Raw genomic sequence first — 17,561 nt, forward strand, 5'->3', positions numbered from 1 at the left:
TGTTGACTGGGCAGCTGTAGTCACTGTGTTGACTAGGCAGCTGTGGTCACTGTGACTGGGCAGCTGATGTTACTGTGTTGACTGGGCAGTTGTGGTCACTGTATAGATTGGGCAGTTGTGGTCACTGTGATTGGGCAGTTGTGGTTACTGTGTTGACTGGGCAGCTGTGGTCACTGTGTTGACTGGGCAGCTGTGGTCACTGTGTTGACTGGGCAGCTGTGGTCACTGTGTTGACTGGGCAGCTGTGGTCACTGTGTTGACTGGGCAGCTGTGGTCACTGTGTAGACTGGGCAGCTGTTGTCACTGTGACTGGGCAGCTGTGGTCACTGTGTTGACTGGGCAGCTGTGGTCACTGTGTTGACTGGGCAGCTGTGGTCACTGTGTTGACTGGGCAGCTGTGGTCACTGTGTTGACTGGGCAGCTGTGGTCACTGTGTTGACTGGGCAGCTGTGGTCACTGTGTTGACTGGGCAGCTGTGGTCACTGTGTTGACTGGGCAGCTGTGGTCACTGTGATGACTGGGCAGCTGTGGTCACTGTGTTGACTGGGCAGTTGTGGTCACTGTGTTGACTGGGCAGTTGTGGTCACTGTGTTGACTGGGCAGCTGTGGTCACTGTGTAGACTGGGCAGCTGTGGTCACTGTGTAGACTGGGCAGCTGTGGTCACTGTGTTGACTGGTCAGCTGTGGTCACTGTGTAGACTGGGCAGCTGTGGTCACTGTGTAGACTGGGCAGTTGTGGTCACTGTGTAGACTGGGCAGCTGTGGTCACTGTGTTGACTGGGCAGTTGTGGTCACTGTGTAGACTGGGCAGCTGTGGTCACTGTGTAGACTGGGCAGCTGTGGTCACTGTGTTGACTGGTCAGCTGTGGTCACTGTGTAGACTGGGCAGTTGTGGTCACTGTGATGACTGGGCAGTTGTGGTCACTGTGTTGACTGGGCAGCTGTGGTCACTGTGTAGACTGGGCAGTTGTGGTCACTGTGTAGACTGGGCAGTTGTGGTCACTGTGTAGACTGGGCAGTTGTGGTCACTGTGTAGACTGGGCAGCTGTGGTCACTGTGTAGACTGGGCAGCTGTGGTCACTGTGATGACTGGGCAGTTGTGGTCACTGTGTAGACTGGGCAGTTGTGGTCACTGTGTAGACTGGGCAGTTGTGGTCACTGTGTAGACTGGGCAGCTGTGGTCATTGTGTAGACTGGGCAGTTGTGGTCACTGTGTAGACTGGGCAGTTGTGGTCACTGTGTAGACTGGGCAGTTGTGGTCACTGTGTAGACTGGGCAGTTGTGGTCACTGTGTAGACTGGGCAGCTGTGGTCACTGTGTTGACTGGGCAGTTGTGGTCACTGTGTAGACTGGGCAGTTGTGGTCACTGTGTAGACTGAGTTACTGTGACTGGGCAGCCTTGTGCGCGAGTGATCCGTCTTGTGCTGCACGCAGGCGTCGCACGTCCGGGTGCCCTCACGCCGTTTTTGGTTCCGGCGCTCGGCGTTTTGTGTTCCGGGAGCGCAGTCACCGCTCAATGGGCGCAGCCGTGACCCACCATCCTCCAATCTTGTAACAACAAAGTTAGACTTTGTGTTCTTCGTTAGGTTCATTAAGATCGCGTTCATATCCATATCGATAGACGTCCTCGCAAAGCGGTCCTGACGCAGCTGGTGCTTGTAATCGCCAGCGGACACCCGGCATCGTCACCTGTGCCCAGGTAGACGCTTACATTCGCCGCGGATTGTTTTCGTAAACCCACTTCACGAATCGGAGTTGGTGAGTTCACGAATCATTCACATTGGTGAGATGTAATCGACGCGAAAACAATGTGTACCTTCTTCTTGGTTCTTTCGGCAAAGTCACGTAGAAGGGAAGTAATAAAATAATAAAAATAAAACATAATAAAATAATTCTCACGACGTTTCGGCTACAACGCAAGCAGCCGTCTTCAGGTGAAGAAGACGGCTACTTGCGTTGTAGCCGAAACGTCGTGAGAATTATTTTATTATGTTTTAATTTTTATTATTTTATTACTTCCCTTCTACGTGACTTTACCGAAAGAACCAAGAAGATGAATCCCTGCAGTCACGAAAGCTTTAAATCGAAAAATGTGTACCTTCTATTAGCGAGTGGCATTTAAACCGTGCGGTTAATGTATTACGATTTTGTTATTAAATGCACAGTCTGAACTCGATGCGAAGCTTCGTGTGGCTTGAGAATTAATTAAGATCAAATCAAGATGAAGTATTCTTAGGTTTTTTTCGGTAAAGTCACGTAGGTGAAAAAAATGTAAATTAATAAAAGTAAAATAAAAAATATATATACCGAAAAAACCTAAGCATATGAATCCTTGCAGTCACGAAAGCTTCAAATCTAGAATCAAGATTAAGTAATTCGGCGTTGACGACGAACGGCGCCGTCCATAAATGACGTCACGCACCTGGGGGGGGGGGGAGAATTGTGACGTCACATCAAAATGGCGCAACTTTAAATAAATATAGACAACGCGTTCCACTTAATTGAATAGACTTTTTAATAAATGTTTTCTCCTACAACATCAGAGTGCAGCGCCACATTAAATACGCACTACAATGACAATAGTTTAGAGCGATTTGAAGCATGTTTTATTTTTTTAGTGGGGGGGGGGGGGGGGGCAGAGCTTTGTGACGTCATATTTGAGAGGGAGGGGGTCTGACTTTTTGTGACGCCGTGTGACGAAGGGGGGGGGGGGGTCAAAAATCGTCCAAAATCTCGTGACGTCATTTATGGACGGCCCCAATGCGACGTCGCACGATATTGGGGTAATCGGAGTGTGATCACATCGAGTGTGAGGTGATCATTAGGGCGATGGCGTTGACACGTGGACTTCAGTATTGCGTGACCACATCGGTCAACTGGTCACCCCCTGTGTCTATTGCAGACCTGTCAACCCCTATCACAGACCATGCCAGACCTCATTGGTCACTCCATGCCCCTAACACATCTCAACGTTCATCTTACAGAGTCCCATCGCAAGGGAGAAACACAAACAAGGACGTTTTTTGTGCCCGTATTGAAATGGCAGTGTTCTTCACCGATAACACTGGTCAACACACTTTTTCTGGCACGAGGTATTGCAACGGTTATAAGGTAATTTTGGGGTGCTGATTCCAAATCTGGCATCAGTTTTTGTCTATCACATCAGGTTTTTGAGATATCAAATATTGCATTTTCAATAAAAACTTCAGAAGAAAAATATTAAATAAATGTGGGTATCTACATAAAATGATATTATAAACACACTATCCTAAAAATACAGCACCATATTTTAACACTAAAGCAGTCGCTGACTCGCAACAACTTGCAATCATAAGTGACAGAGTTAATTTCGGGTAAAATCAATGAAAATTGGGTATGCCGATAGCATAATAAGTATAATCCGTAAAAACAAAGTTTTTCACTATAAATCCTTTATATGCGTGGCGGCTAGAGTCCTCTCGTCCTCTGGCTTGAGATGGCTGCCACCTATGGGTCAGATGATTGTCTGCCAGTATTAAGCAATTGGTAATTAAATATTTAATTTGTTTTCCCTAGACAGTGTAAAATTTTGGAAAAAAATTTTCACGAACATTAATTGTCTCGCACAACGAGTCTGTGTGCAAAATGTCAGCTCGATTGGATCACGGGAAGTGGGTTAAAAAACGGCCGAAAGATTTGCACGGTCGTAAGCAAGCAAGCACGCAAGCAAGCAAGCGAACTTAATATAAAGGATTTAAAAATGACATGTGATAGAGCAAATCTGAGATCAGATTTGGAATCAGCACTCTAAAATTAGTCTAAAACAGCTGCAAAAGTCCAGGCCAGAATATTTTTATTTTGTTGACCAGTGTAATCAGTATACATCGTCATCACTCGTGTGAGTGAGAGCCGTCACACCAGTTGAAACCATTGGGGTGTTTTAACAGCAGCACGGTGACAATGATGATGATGGGGGCCTTGCAGTGATGACCCACTGCTCTAAGCCGGTGGTTCTTCTTCACCTGGGGTGCATCTCGCAACCCCCTGGGGGTAGCGAGGCATGGCCAGATTCTTTTTTTAAGACGGTAAAGCATCGAAAACAAATTAAGCACAGGCACGCAAGTACAACTTTGTTTCATCAAACCTCATTATGAACATATATTTGTTTACAATTGAGAACCAAAAGGGGTGCAGGGCTGCAGTAAAGGTTAAGAACCACTGGTCTATGCGATAGCTATGAAGAAGAGCCATTGCCCGAAACGTCGGCTATTATACACTTTTTCCTGTAATTGACGGATGCACTGACCCAGTCAGTGTGTCTGTGTGTCAGTGTATCTGTCAGTGTGTCTATGTGTCTGCGTTGGCTGGTTCATGTAGCTCGCATGCCCAGCCACCGCATGCCTAAACAGATTTTGTTCGGTTAGCTCAACGGGCGCGGCACGGGCTAGAGAAGAGATGGAGTGATGTGGTACAGGAGGGCGTGGAGCTGAGAGGACTTGCCGATGACTGGTACCAGCGGTGTCACGATCGGCCTCTGTGGAGGAGGCTCGTGAAGGACGCTACTGGGCAGTTGGAGGCAGTCGCCCTCCAACAACAACGGAGGGCGGAGGAGCGACACTCACAACAACAAGCTGAGCGCCGGGAGGATAAAGTACAGCAATTTGCACAGTAAGGGGCAAAGGTGGTGCATCGGCCACTCTTCTCAGTCGACCCGTGGCACCTGGGTCTGCCCCGTGACCTGCCAGCGTGGCCTCAACGTGCACATGGCCTGGCACAAGTGCCGTGGTGACGTCACCGTCACTTAGTGGCGAATGGCGGTTGTTGTGTCTGTGTGTCTGTGGGGAGCGGTGGTGGAGCGGTAACCGCGCTGCGCTACGAACCCAGCAACCAGAATTCGATTCCTGCTCATGGCCAACACCAGTGACGATTATCTGAACCGGTCCTGGGCCTCCCCTACGTCGACTCAGCCTCTAATGAGTACCGGGTGTGGTGTGTGAACATCACCACTGGGGAGACAAAGGTGGCTGGGCGTGAGGTTGTCCACCAACCCCCTCGTGTACTGTGCCGGCCTTCATAGGTGCTGCTTGCTAACAGCATTTGCCCCACAGCCTGTTAAGGCTGCAAGGGGGATCTTTGTCTGTGTGCGTGTCCACAGCAAGGTCCACGCTGCACCGTGCGCCGAGCGTGGCTTTGGCGTCGCTCCTCCATGAAGCCCTCCCCCTCGCCCGTGTGGGTGGTGGTGCGGTTTGCTGTCTTCACGAGGGTCGCCACGCTGCTGCTGCAGGTGGGGGACCCGCGCACCTTACCCTGCGAGCACTCCCACGTCTTGTGTTGCTCGTCTCGGCTCAGGCTTGCCTTTGGCTCCATTGAGCTGTGGCTCAAAGCCACGCATACTACTCTCACTATTTTTTTAAATCAGGTAAGGCCCATTGAGCTAACGAAGTGGCGGTTATCACGTAGCAGCTAAACGCACGTCGATTCAACATTTGGAGGGAAAAACCGGAGGACCTGGAGTAAAATCCACGCGACCATAGCGAGAGAGTCACGCAAACTCCATATATGCAGCGGACCGTCCGGGTAGAGATCGAACTCAAGACCTGTATACCAGTCGAAGCAGTTAACATCCTGCCACCGTGGCGCCCCGGCTCAACTTGATGTATAGTTGCGTATCATCACACGCGGTATGAGCCACGCTCAGGATTCATGAGCCGAGCCTGAGGTGAGCTGCTGCTGAGCCGCTCGCTCAACGCATCTTTGGAAGCAGCCGAGTAGCTGAGGCCTGAGTGTTGGAGCCGAGCCCTCGTCACTAAGGCAGTCAGCATGGGGGAGGTGGCCGATGGGATCAGAGGTCAGAGCCCTGAGCTGTCACCGATGGGATCCGGGGTTCGAATCCTGGCAAGCTGCCTGTGGAATTGAGTTTGATGCTTCCAGCCTGGTGTCCAGTGGCTGCATAAATGATCACCAATGGATGCTTTGAGAATTACAAATATCGGCTTGACTATCCTGGGCCCAACATTACTCTCATATGGCAAACCGGGTTGGAGAGTGCTGCCCTCTGCTGTGTGTGCACCAGAGGTCACTGGAGTGGATCTCGGGAGGTAGCTCTGCGGTGTCTGCTTTCACGGGCCCCTCTGTAACGCCCAAGTGTTGCACTGTGCGATGAGATCTTAACGTAACCTCGTTGTCACGAGACCACACCGACAGCGCAGTTCGGATAACATGGGGGTAGAAATAACAAACTGAAGGCCAACAGGGACTTGATGTATAATTGTGTATCATAACACTTGGTGGCAGCCCTCACCCCCCATCCCGACATGCACAGCACATCGCCCGCACTCGGGCTGAGGGGGGAAGCGTGTGGGCGGACGGAGTGGTGCCACGAGAGTGAACGTTCCGTGGCCAGCGCCCGCTCATTCTAATTTTTCACCTCTTCTTGCCCCCCAACTCCCATCCGTTTTTCCTCCTCTTCCCTCCTCCCACCGCCACCTCCCCGTCACCAGCTGCCACTCAACCTGCTGATCCCCGACCACGACCCGGGTGCGTTTGCTCCCCCGCCGTCCGCCCACGAGTCTCCCTTCTCGCGCGCCGTGGAGTGGTCGCTGGGCGGCCTCGCGCGCTGGGACGCCGCATACTTCCTGTTCGTGGCCGAGCACGGCTACGCCTACGAGCAGAGCGTAGCCTTCTTCCCGCTTTTCCCCGCGCTCGTTAGAACGCTGGCGTTCGTCGGCGTCGGCGACCACGACGAGAACGTCGGTGGCTCCGGCGGCTCCGGCCACCCGGACGTCCGCGGCCGCCTGATCCTCTCCGCCGTCTGCCTGAACGCCGTCGCGTTCGCGGCGGCGGCGGCCGCCCTCTACGGCCTCGGGGCGGCCGCGCTGCGCGACGAGGCCCTGGCGCTGCGCGCCGCGCTGCTCTTCTGCGTCACGCCGGCCTCCGTCTTCATGTCGGCCGCCTACTCGGAGAGCCTCTTCGCGTGCCTCTCCTTCGCGGCGGCGCTCGCGCTCGAGCTGCGCCGGCGCGGCACGAGCGTCGCCCTCTTCGCCCTGGCGGCGGCGGCCCGGGCCAACGGCGTCGTGTCGGCCGGGTTCCCCGTGCACCGAGCGCTCTCGCTCTGCGCCGACTCATGCCGCCGCCGCGGGCGGGCCTACGCGTCGGACGTCCTCTCCGTCGCGTTGGCGGCAGTCTCGGCGGCGGTCGTCGCCGCGCCGTTCGTCGCCTTCCAGGCCTACGGCCGCGACGTCTTCTGCCGGAGCGGTGACGGCGTCGCGTTGCCCGAGCGCCTCCTGGCGTACGCGCGGAGCAGGGGCTACGTGGTGCGGGGGGCTGCGCGCCCCGCAGAATCCCCGGCTGAGTACTGCCATGCCGGCTGGCCGACGCTGTACGGGCACGTCCAGCGGACGCACTGGGACGTGGGCTTCCTGCGCTACTACACGGCGCGCCAGCTGCCCAACTTCGCGCTGGCGGCGCCTATGGCCGTGCTGGCCGCCGCAGCCGTGTGGAGCTACGCGAGGCGAAACTGGCGGCTGTCCCTGAGGCTTGGGCTCGTGCAGGACGGTGCGGGCAGAGAGGAGGTGAGACCTGGCGAGCGGTGAGCGGCGAGCTTCCGGTGCGGTGTGCGTCGCTGTTGAAAAGCCACCATCGCCATCACCGCCATCACCGCCATTGCTACCGACATGGCCGACACCATAACCACCACTGCTACCACCACCATCATCACCGCCACTATCGCCATCATCACTGCCACCACCATTACCGCCACCCGCAGTGGCTTCGGTGCGTGCGTCGTATCCCCCGGTTCCCACGCCGCGGGGCCCGCACGGCTCCCGAGTTCCACAACTCGGACACACGACCCAGACACACGACCCAGACACACGACTCAAACACACGACCCCAACACACGACCCAGACACACGACTCAAACACACGACCCCAACACACGACCCAGACACACGACCCGGACACACGACTCAAACACACGACCCCAACACACGACCCAGACACACGACCCAGACACACGACCCAGACACACGACCCCGACACACGACTCAAACACACGACCCCAACACACCACCCAGACACACGACCCGGACACACGACCCAGACACACGACCCAGACACACGACTCAAACACACGACCCCAACACACGACCCAGACACACGACCCGGACACACGACTCAAACACACGACCCCAACACACGACCCAGACACACGACCCAGACACACGACCCAGACACACGACCCCGACACACGACTCAAACACACGACCCCAACACACCACCCAGACACACGACCCGGACACACGACCCAGACACACGACCCAGACACACGACTCAAACACACGACCCAGACACATGACTCAAACACACGACCCCAACACACGACCCAGACACACGACCCAGACACACGACCCAGACACACGACCCCGACACACGGCCCGGACACACGACCCAAACACACGACCCAAACACACGACCCGGACACACGACCCAAACACACGACCCGGACACACGACCCAGACACACGACCCGGACACACGACCCCGACACACGACTCAAACACACGACCCGGACACACGACCCAAACACACGACCCGGACACACGACCCAAACACACGGCCCAAACACACGACCCCGACACACGACCCAAACACACGACCCAAACACACGACCCGGACACACGACCCAAACACACGGCCCAAACACACGACCCCGACACACGGCCCAGACACACGACCCGGACACACGACCCGGACACACGACCCGGACACACGACCCAAACACACGGCCCAAACACACGACCCCGACACACGGCCCAGACACACGACCCGGACACACGACCCGGACACACGACCCGGACACACGACCCAAACACACGGCCCAAACACACGACCCCGACACACGACCCAAACACACGACCCAAACACACGACCCGGACACACGACCCAAACACACGGCCCAAACACACGACCCCGACACACGGCCCAGACACACGACCCGGACACACGACCCGGACACACGACCCGGACACACGGCCCAAACACACGACCCGGACACACGACCCGGACACACGACCCAAACACACGACCCGGACACACGACCCAGACACACGACCCAAACACACGACCCGGACACACGACCCAAACACACGACCCGGACACACGACCCAAACACACGACCCGGACACACGACCCAAACACACGACCCGGACACACGACCCAAACACACGACCCGGACACACGACCCAGACACACGACCCAAACACACGACCCGGACACACGACCCAAACACACGACCCGGACACACGACCCAAACACACGACCCAAACACACGACCCAGACACACGACCCAAACACACGACCCGGACACACGACCCAAACACACGACCCGGACACACGGCCCAAACACACGACCCGGACACACGACCCGGACACACGACCCAGACACACGACCCAAACACACGACCCGGACACACGACCCAAACACACGACCCGGACACACGACCCAAACACACGACCCGGACACACGACCCGGACACACGACCCGGACACACGACCCCGACACACGGCCCGGACACACGACCCGGACACACGACCCGGACACACGACCCAAACACACGACCCCGACACACGGCCCGGACACACGACTCGGACACGCGACCCGAATACGCGACCCGAACGCACGACCCAAACGTACAACTGTGAATACACGACCCGGACATACGACTCGAACTCGCGACCTGAACACAATGCCGACTGCAGCACATGTGGAAGGTAGCTGGGAATATCAAACAAAAATTTAAATAAATAAAATAAAATTTAAATAAATCACGACGTTGCGAACGCAACACAAGCGCTCATCATCAGGTGGAAATGGGGTGAAACACACAGCGAGGGAACACACAGGGGCACACCACGCACACAGCACACAGAGAACGGCAAACTGCACGTAAGCAAATGCAACAATAAGATGGGAGACGAGAAACTCAACAGACCTTAGAAACATCACGTGATGCAAACCAGTCGGCCAACAACACAGTTAGACACTAACCTGGTTGACCACGCATTTCACGTGTGTGCTGTGTACGTGGTGTCCCCTGTGTGTTCCCTCGCTGTGTGTTTCACCCCATTTCCACCTGATGATGAGCGCTTGTGTTGCGTTCGAAACGTCGTGACTTATTTTAATTTTATTTATTTATTTAAATGTTATTTTATTTCTGCACACGTGACTTTACCTAAAAAAACAATGAGTATAATTTCTGCAGTCACGAAAGCTTGAATCCTCGATTAATATCAAAATAATTATGAGCGAGCGTCTGTGTGTCTCTACCGATGCTCCTTGCAGCTGATGTTGACCTTCATTCTGTGCTCCCGGTGTGCTTTGCAGGGCATGGGCCTCCGCTCCGGATATTACAGCTCCACGACGTTTGTCTACGTCGCGCATCTGGCAGCGATGCTGCTGTTTGGCTTGACGTGTATGCACGTGCAGGTGTGTTGTTAAGGCGGCACAGGGCAAACACTCGTGTCTCACAAGCAAGAAGCACCTGGGTTCGATTCCCGACTCGTGCGAGACTGTGAGTGAGTGTGTGGAGTTTGTGTGTTCTCTCCCTGTTCTGCAGAGTGTGTGTGTGTAAGTGTGTGAGACTGTGAGTGAGTGTGTGGAGTTTGGGTGTTCTCTCCCTGTTCTGCAGAGTGTGTGTGTGTCATTGTGCGAGACTGTGAGTGAGTGTGTGGAGTTTGTGTGTTCTCTCCCTGTTCTGCAGAGTGTGTGTGTGTCAGTGTGTGAGACTGTGAGTGAGTGTGTGGAGTTTGTGTGTTCTCTTCCTGTTCTGCAGAGTGTGTGTGTGTCGGTGTGTGAGACTGTGAGTGAGTGTGTGGAGTTTGTGTGTTCTCTCCCTGTTCTGCCGAGTGTGTGTGTGTCAGTGTGCGAGACTGTGAGTGAGTGTGTGGAGTTTGTGTGTTCCCTCCCTGTTCTGCAGAGTGTGTGTGTCAGTGTGTGAGACTGTGAGTGAGTGTGTGTGTGTCTCAGTGTGTGAGACTGTGAGTGAGTGTGTGGAGTTTGTGTGTGTCAGTGTGTGAGACTGTGAGTGAGTGTGTGTGTGTCTCAGTGTGTGAGACTGTGAGTGAGTGTGTGGAGTTTGTGTGTGTCAGTGTGTGAGACTGTGAGTGAGTGTGTGGAGTTAGTGTGTTCTCTCCCTGTTCTGCAGAGTGTGTGTATGTCAGTGTGTGAGACTGAGTGAGTGTGTGGAGTTTCTCCTCTCTGCCTGTTCTGCAGAGTGTGTGTGTGTAAGTGTGTGAGACTGTGAGTGAGTGTGTGTGTGTCAGTGTGCGAGACTGAGTGAGTGTGTGGAGTTTCTCTTCTCTGCCTGTTCTGCAGAGTGTGTGTGTGTAAGTGTGTGAGACTGTGAGTGAGTGTGTGTGTCAGTGTGCGAGACTGAGTGAGTGTGTGGAGTTTCTCTTCTCTGCCTGTTCTGCAGAGTGTGTGTGTAAGTGTGTGAGACTGTGAGTGAGTGTGTGTGTCAGTGTGCGAGACTGAGTGAGTGTGTGGAGTTTCTCCTCTCTGCCTGTTCTGCAGAATGTGTGTGTAAGTGTGTGAGACTGTGAGTGAGTGTGTGTGTCAGTGTGCGAGACTGAGTGAGTGTGTGGAGTTTCTCTTCTCTGCCTGTTCTGCAGAGTGTGTGTGTGTAAGTGTGTGAGACTGTGAGTGTGTGTGTGTGTGTCAGTGTGCGAGACTGAGTGAGTGTGTGGAGTTTCTCTTCTCTGCCTGTTTTGCGTGGCTTTCCTCCACCGCCAGTTACCTCCCATCGACACACACACACAGCATCACTGTAATTTGCAGACCATCCAATTACTAATTTGGCATTACACAGCAACTGCAGCGTCGCCCCCCGACTGCATAAACCTGGCAGGACCCTCCTGAAAAAGAGTCTTGAGGCTCATTGAGGACTTTCTGGGCAAACGAGTGTAATGAGGTTAATCATAGTAACACCATTGCACCTTGTTTTTGTGTTGCAACTTTTAACAATTTGGTTTGAATAATAATAGTCACAAACAAAAATCGTAAAAGAAGAAGAATAAAATAATTATCCAAATAATAATTCATAAATAACATTGTTTCGATAATTATGAAAAAGAATAATGATTAGAATAATCATTAAAAACTGTTCTGTTGCAACGTTCTCTAATTGGGTTTAAATAGTAATAACACTAATAATAAAATAACAATGTAAACATTGTTATAATAATGAATAATGACATTTAGGTGATTTAGAAAAATAATAGTAATTAAAAGAATAATAATAATAACCATCTTGCGTTGCAACTTTCTCAAGCTGGGTTGCTGCCGTGGGGTTAGCGATTTATCGAGTTCGCTGGTTCCATTCCATCTCCCGGCACGGTGGTTTAAACAATGGGGACAGCTTCATTAAACTACCCCCCCCTCCCCATCCCGTGTCTGTCCACTGTCCACCCAGCAACAGTAGAAACGAGTACACAGCACTCAGTGAGTCGGGGCATTGTGTTTGGTGGGGTCTAGTGTGGGTTGTGGGAACTCCACGTCTCTTACAAGATGTACGGCAGGTGTGGAATAGTAGACCAATATTACCCGCAGTGGAGGCCCTTCCAGCCCTGCAGTGGTCGTGAGCAGAGCACTTTCAGGGCTGCGCCTTTAATAAAAAAAAACCCTCCAAGATCCTCTCCTCTCAAATGGACAGCGAATCGGCAATGAGTCTCCTGCTCGGTTAGACAAACGACATCACGCGCTCACTGGTAACCCGGTTAAGATCATTGACTCGCGGCTGCGTTTGTTGAGGACCCGGTTTAACCACGGGCGGATAAACCCCGCTCCCGAACCCTAGCCTGAACTAAAACTAAAATATTTTGTCTACCAGGTAAGGACTGCGCCTTTACCCTGGTTTCTTTCTCCGATGAACGTGGCCTCTTCGCTGTGTCTCCCGCCCAGGTGCTCACGCGCTTCCTGGCCAGCTCCTGCCCGGCGGTTTACTGGTTTGCAGCTCACCTCACGCTCGGGCGGCACCTGGAGCCCAGCGGAGCGAGTCGGCGGCCGGGTGCGTCGCGAGACGACGCCGTTGTCGATGGAACAGCGTCGGAAACTCCAGCGCCGTCGTTGTCAACATCGTCCACAACATCATCATCATCATCATCAACGGCGCAACCATCATCGTCGCCATCGTCATTCCCACCCCGTGCGCCGCCGCATTTCGCGCGTCCAGCGACCTCCGTCGCAAGAAGGCATCTCGGCCGCGACCCGCCCGCCACCGCCGAGTGCCGTCAGAGGGTTGGGAGCGGGGAGGCCGACGCTCTGCACGCGGCAGCCGCGGACGGGCGGACGGAGCCCGGGGACGTGTACCCCCCGGGGCTGGCCGTAGGTGCCGCGGACGGGCACCGAACTTGGGCCGCGAGGGTGGGAGACGCGGCGGCCCGCGCGGCTCTCGGCGCGCTCCCCAAGAATGACCTCACGGACGACCTGGCTAGGTGGGGGCATCTGAGTGCCGGGGCCCGGCTCGTCTACGGATATTTCCTTTCCTACGCCCTGCTGGGAGTTGCGCTGCACTGCAATCAGTTTCCCTGGACGTAGCTAAGAGCGGTGATAGCAACGCCGGTGATAGTCACAGTGTCTTTCCCCAAGAGCAGGGATAACAACACTGGCGATAGTGAAAATAAACGTTTTTTTATTTTACCAGGTAAGGCCCACTGGGCTATATGGCTCTTTTTCAGAAGTGACCTGGCCACAATTGATAGCTCAACCAACTGGCTAATTCATCACGTGGAAATGTATAGCAGCAGTGAAATTCTCTATAAACGTGTGATGTTGATTCTAAATGTGTAGTGAACAATTTGAGGACCCAGAGAAAAATCCACGTGACCACGGGGAGATAGACATTCAAACTCCAAATATACAGCAGGCGTGAGGGTCGGGATCATACCCACGACCTCCTGTACACCAGGCGAGGTAGTTAACATTCCGCAGCATTTCCCCAAAGCAGTGATGACAATCTATAGAGAGAACTGCAGAGCCTGGAATTTACATTCATATTTGTATGATGATACATTTTCTTGATCCAACACACTCTCACTGAGTTTCAAGACTACGTTTCAGGAGAGTTGTGCATTGGGATAATTTGGCAATTGTTTTTTTTTTACTTAGAAAAAAAATATTGAGTGTGTTTTGGTTTTTTTCCACTTTTATACTATCATTTGTTGACTTTCCGTGTGTTTCTTGTAAACATTTCATTTGTTTTTGATGCCAATCGCGCTGCTATGGGCTCGCCAAAACATGCTTCTTTGTCAGAAGCTCCACTTCACTCTGCTGGCCGGATATGGAACTGCCTCCCTGATGAACACATTGTCGGCGAGATCACCGATTCTGGTCTTCAGGCCTTCAGATGCGGAGCACACACACGGGACATCTCCTAACGTCACCACGCACGCCTTGTGGGGACTAGGTCTTTGAGTTGCAGTGAACCAAGGATCATGCCGATTAGATGTACAGTACTCATTTCCGATATGACTTGTTCACAATTGCACCCAACAAAAACCAAAACCTGGATTGCAATCCAGGATCTCGGCTCTGATCGCTCAGCGTGTTTGGCACAGCCACTATGAGGCCACATTCTCAAGTAATGGTCGCACTTATACTTCACGCACGACTTGAATACATACTTGTTTCGAGTGTTTTAGGGATTTTAAATTATTATTTCCCACGCAGTTAAACTATCTCGTTTGTGATTTTGTATCGGAGTATCTATCTTTAAACAGACTACCGTCTTTAATTTACTCGTGCAATAAAAGCCAAAAGGTGGAACTGGTTTGCTACTCGGTTGAGTTCAAGGTAGTGCTCGTCAAACATTGCCCTCACCTCGTGGAGGAAATTCCACATTGCCATGGTTGGGACGGGTCATTCAATAGGACGGCCACTGTTGACTCCCACCAAAGTTTTGCCGATCTCATTGAACCCGCCATTGAATCGGCATCAGAATATTAAGACTGGAGGAGGAGGGGGAAATGGGAGGGGGTAAAGGGGGAGGAGGGGAAGGGGAGGGGGAAAGGAGGGAGCATAAGGGAGGGGGAGAAAGGGGTGAGGAAAGGAGGGAGAAAAGTGGAGGGCGGGAAGGAGAGGGGGTAAGGGGGGGGGGGGGGTCCTTTCGTCAACTGCCGGGAGTTGGAATCCAACTGGTGGCTTCTGGACTGCGCGTCCAGCGCTTCGCGTGGTTCCACCGCAGGGCTGTTTACATCGCATGCCGGTGGCGAAGCTTCGCGGCCCCCTGATCGAGATGTCCCATTGAGATGAGAGCTCAGATACGTCGAGAGGTGTGAAGTAGCTCTGCTGTTTAATGACGAGAGTGGCGCTCAAGGGCCACCTGGCCGCGGCCCTTGAGAGACGGCACGCGGCTCCACCGCCACCAGCACCGCCACCGGCACCAACACCGCCACCAGCACCGCGCATGCATCGATCGGGGCGGTGATTTGTCACGGCGTGAAGAGGGGCCGAGACAGGCGGGCGGACCGGGAGATGGAAAATTCGCACGACAAGCAGACAGTTGGGTATAGAGATAGAGAGGCATTTATACAGCCAGACCTAGAGATATGGAGACATGTACGGATCCGGAGACAGAGCCACAGATATGGAGACAGAGAACCATGGACCTAAAGATATATAGACTGACCCACATATATAGGGACAGACCTACAGATATGGGACAGACCTACAGATATGGGGACAGACCTACATATATAGGGACAGACCTACAGATATGGAGACAGACCTACAGATATGGGGACAGACCTACAGATATGGGGACAGACCCACAGATATGGGGACAGACCCACAGATAGGGGGACAGACCCACAGATATGGAGACAGACCCATGGAGGTGTGGGGTAAGGACAACAAACTGAACACAAGAAAAGCAGTTCTAAAGAAATGAGTTTACACCACACGGACAAGAGGAACAGAACTGACAGATCAATCGATGCACGCGTCCCAAGTCGATTTAGGCTCAGCAGGCGAGGACTCGGGAAGAGGAGAGGATGAGTCTCGTTGGCGAAAGGAACGACAATCAAATACAGCGATGAACACGGGTCATCGAAAATAGTGCACGAAACGTAATGCAGTGTCCAATGCTGTCATCGCATCCCCCGTAGTGTAAGGCAGCCACGGCCGATTTATGTTTTGTTCGGCTGATCTGAGCACAACCGCAGACCTACAGCGACGTTCACGCGCAGACGTGGGTGGCCACGAAGGTCACGAAACACAAACGCGCGTGAACTTTCGTGGGTTGCGCGAAGGACACTCAAGACAAAGGAAATGATTCGGAAAACGAATTAAAGTTCAGGGTCATCGGCCGACGGCTACTTTAATTGAAACACACATTGACAGACACACGGGCGTAGGATTAATAGTATGGTGATCATTTAAAGCATAATAGATGGGGGGCTTTTCTATGGGGGCTGAGATCGCTTAAATATGAATGTGTCGTTAAACCCGTTGTTTAGGGTTGTCACGTAAACAGAACGCGCCAATTAGTAACTAGTTCAGCACAGCGGTGTGTTGGAGAGTGAAGCCACTGCAACATTGACAATGCGAGTATTGTGGCGTTTCGCCCGCAATTGCGACAACCGGCATCATCAGGCGGCAGCCAGAGTTGTGGAGAAAATCCTCCTCCTGTTTCTATGATGGTGGTGGTCGCGAAAGCCATCATTTAGGGCCTTGTGTGTCGATCCACTGCTGATGAAGGACTCTCCACGCCACGTCGGTCATGGGGGTTGATTGACCACAATCACTTCTCTACCCAGGTCAGCGCGTCAACGTCGCTGTCGATCTGCCCTGAGGGGTGCCACGGGGCTGACTCAGCTCTCACTCGCCACTGATCACTGATGATCACCACTGATCTCTGATGATCATTATTGATCACTGATGATCACCACTGATCACTGATGATCACTGATGTTCACTATTGATCACTGATGATCACCGCTGATCACTGATTATCACTATTGATCACTGATGTTCGCCATTAATCACTGATGATCACTGATGTTCACCATTGATCACTGATGTTCACTATTGATCAGCAATCAAATTCCGGTCACTGGGTTCATAGCCCAGTGGACGTCGCTATCCACTGCAGCTCCAACAATAGACAAAGATCCCCCGTATAGCCTCGACAGACTGGCGGGGCAAGTTGCTGTTAGCGCTACACCACCCACACCACACCACCCACACCACCCACACCACCACACCACCCACACCGCCACACCACCCACACCGCCACACCACCCACACCACTACACCACCACACCACCCACACCACCCACACCGCCACACCACCCACACCACTCCACCACCCACACCACTACACCACCCACCCCACCCACACCACTACACCACTACACCACCCACACCACTACACCACCCACACCACTACACCACCCACACCACTCACACCACCCACACCACCCAGACCACCCACACCACCCACACCACTACACCACCCACACCACTCACACCACTACACCACTACACCACCCACACCACCCAGACCACCAACACCCCCCACACCACCC

At 53.3% G+C, this 17,561-nt stretch overlaps 1 protein-coding gene across 3 annotated transcripts; it reads left to right on the forward strand.

Moving 5' to 3' along the window:
- The first annotated feature begins 1,497 nt into the window (after nucleotides 1–1,497).
- PIGV (phosphatidylinositol glycan anchor biosynthesis class V) lies at nucleotides 1,498–14,791 on the forward strand. 3 transcript variants are annotated; one of them, XM_061566072.1, is made up of 5 exons: nucleotides 1,498–1,758; nucleotides 5,088–5,263; nucleotides 6,480–7,550; nucleotides 10,363–10,464; nucleotides 12,937–14,791. In XM_061566072.1, exons 2-5 carry the CDS (start codon nucleotides 5,186–5,188, stop codon nucleotides 13,570–13,572), a joined length of 1,887 nt encoding a protein of 628 aa, XP_061422056.1. In that variant the 5' UTR covers nucleotides 1,498–1,758; nucleotides 5,088–5,185; the 3' UTR covers nucleotides 13,573–14,791. The 3 variants fall into 3 exon arrangements, with proteins under 3 accessions (XP_061422056.1, XP_061422046.1, XP_061422064.1); XM_061566062.1 differs by having other exon boundaries at nucleotides 1,498–1,699; XM_061566080.1 differs by having other exon boundaries at nucleotides 1,498–1,699; nucleotides 5,135–5,263.
- The last annotated feature ends 2,770 nt before the right edge of the window (nucleotides 14,792–17,561 follow it).

Source organism: Lethenteron reissneri, chromosome 5 (assembly GCF_015708825.2).
Source record: "Lethenteron reissneri isolate LAM-NWPU_2019-01 chromosome 5, ASM1570882v1, whole genome shotgun sequence".
In the NCBI taxonomy this organism is placed as follows: Eukaryota; Metazoa; Chordata; class Hyperoartia; order Petromyzontiformes; family Petromyzontidae; genus Lethenteron; species Lethenteron reissneri.

What these genes read in the sequence shown, in the direction of transcription:
- PIGV (XM_061566072.1), top strand. Translation starts at nt 5,186, where the DNA reads ATGAAGCCCTCCCCCTCGCCCGTGTGGGTGGTGGTGCGGTTTGCTGTC. An exon ending in TCGCCACGCTGCTGCTGCAG is followed by an intron (nt 5,264 to 6,479) that starts GTGGGGGACCCG and finishes CCCCGTCACCAG; the next exon opens with CTGCCACTCAACCTGCTGAT. An exon ending in ACGGTGCGGGCAGAGAGGAG is followed by an intron (nt 7,551 to 10,362) that starts GTGAGACCTGGC and finishes TGTGCTTTGCAG; the next exon opens with GGCATGGGCCTCCGCTCCGG.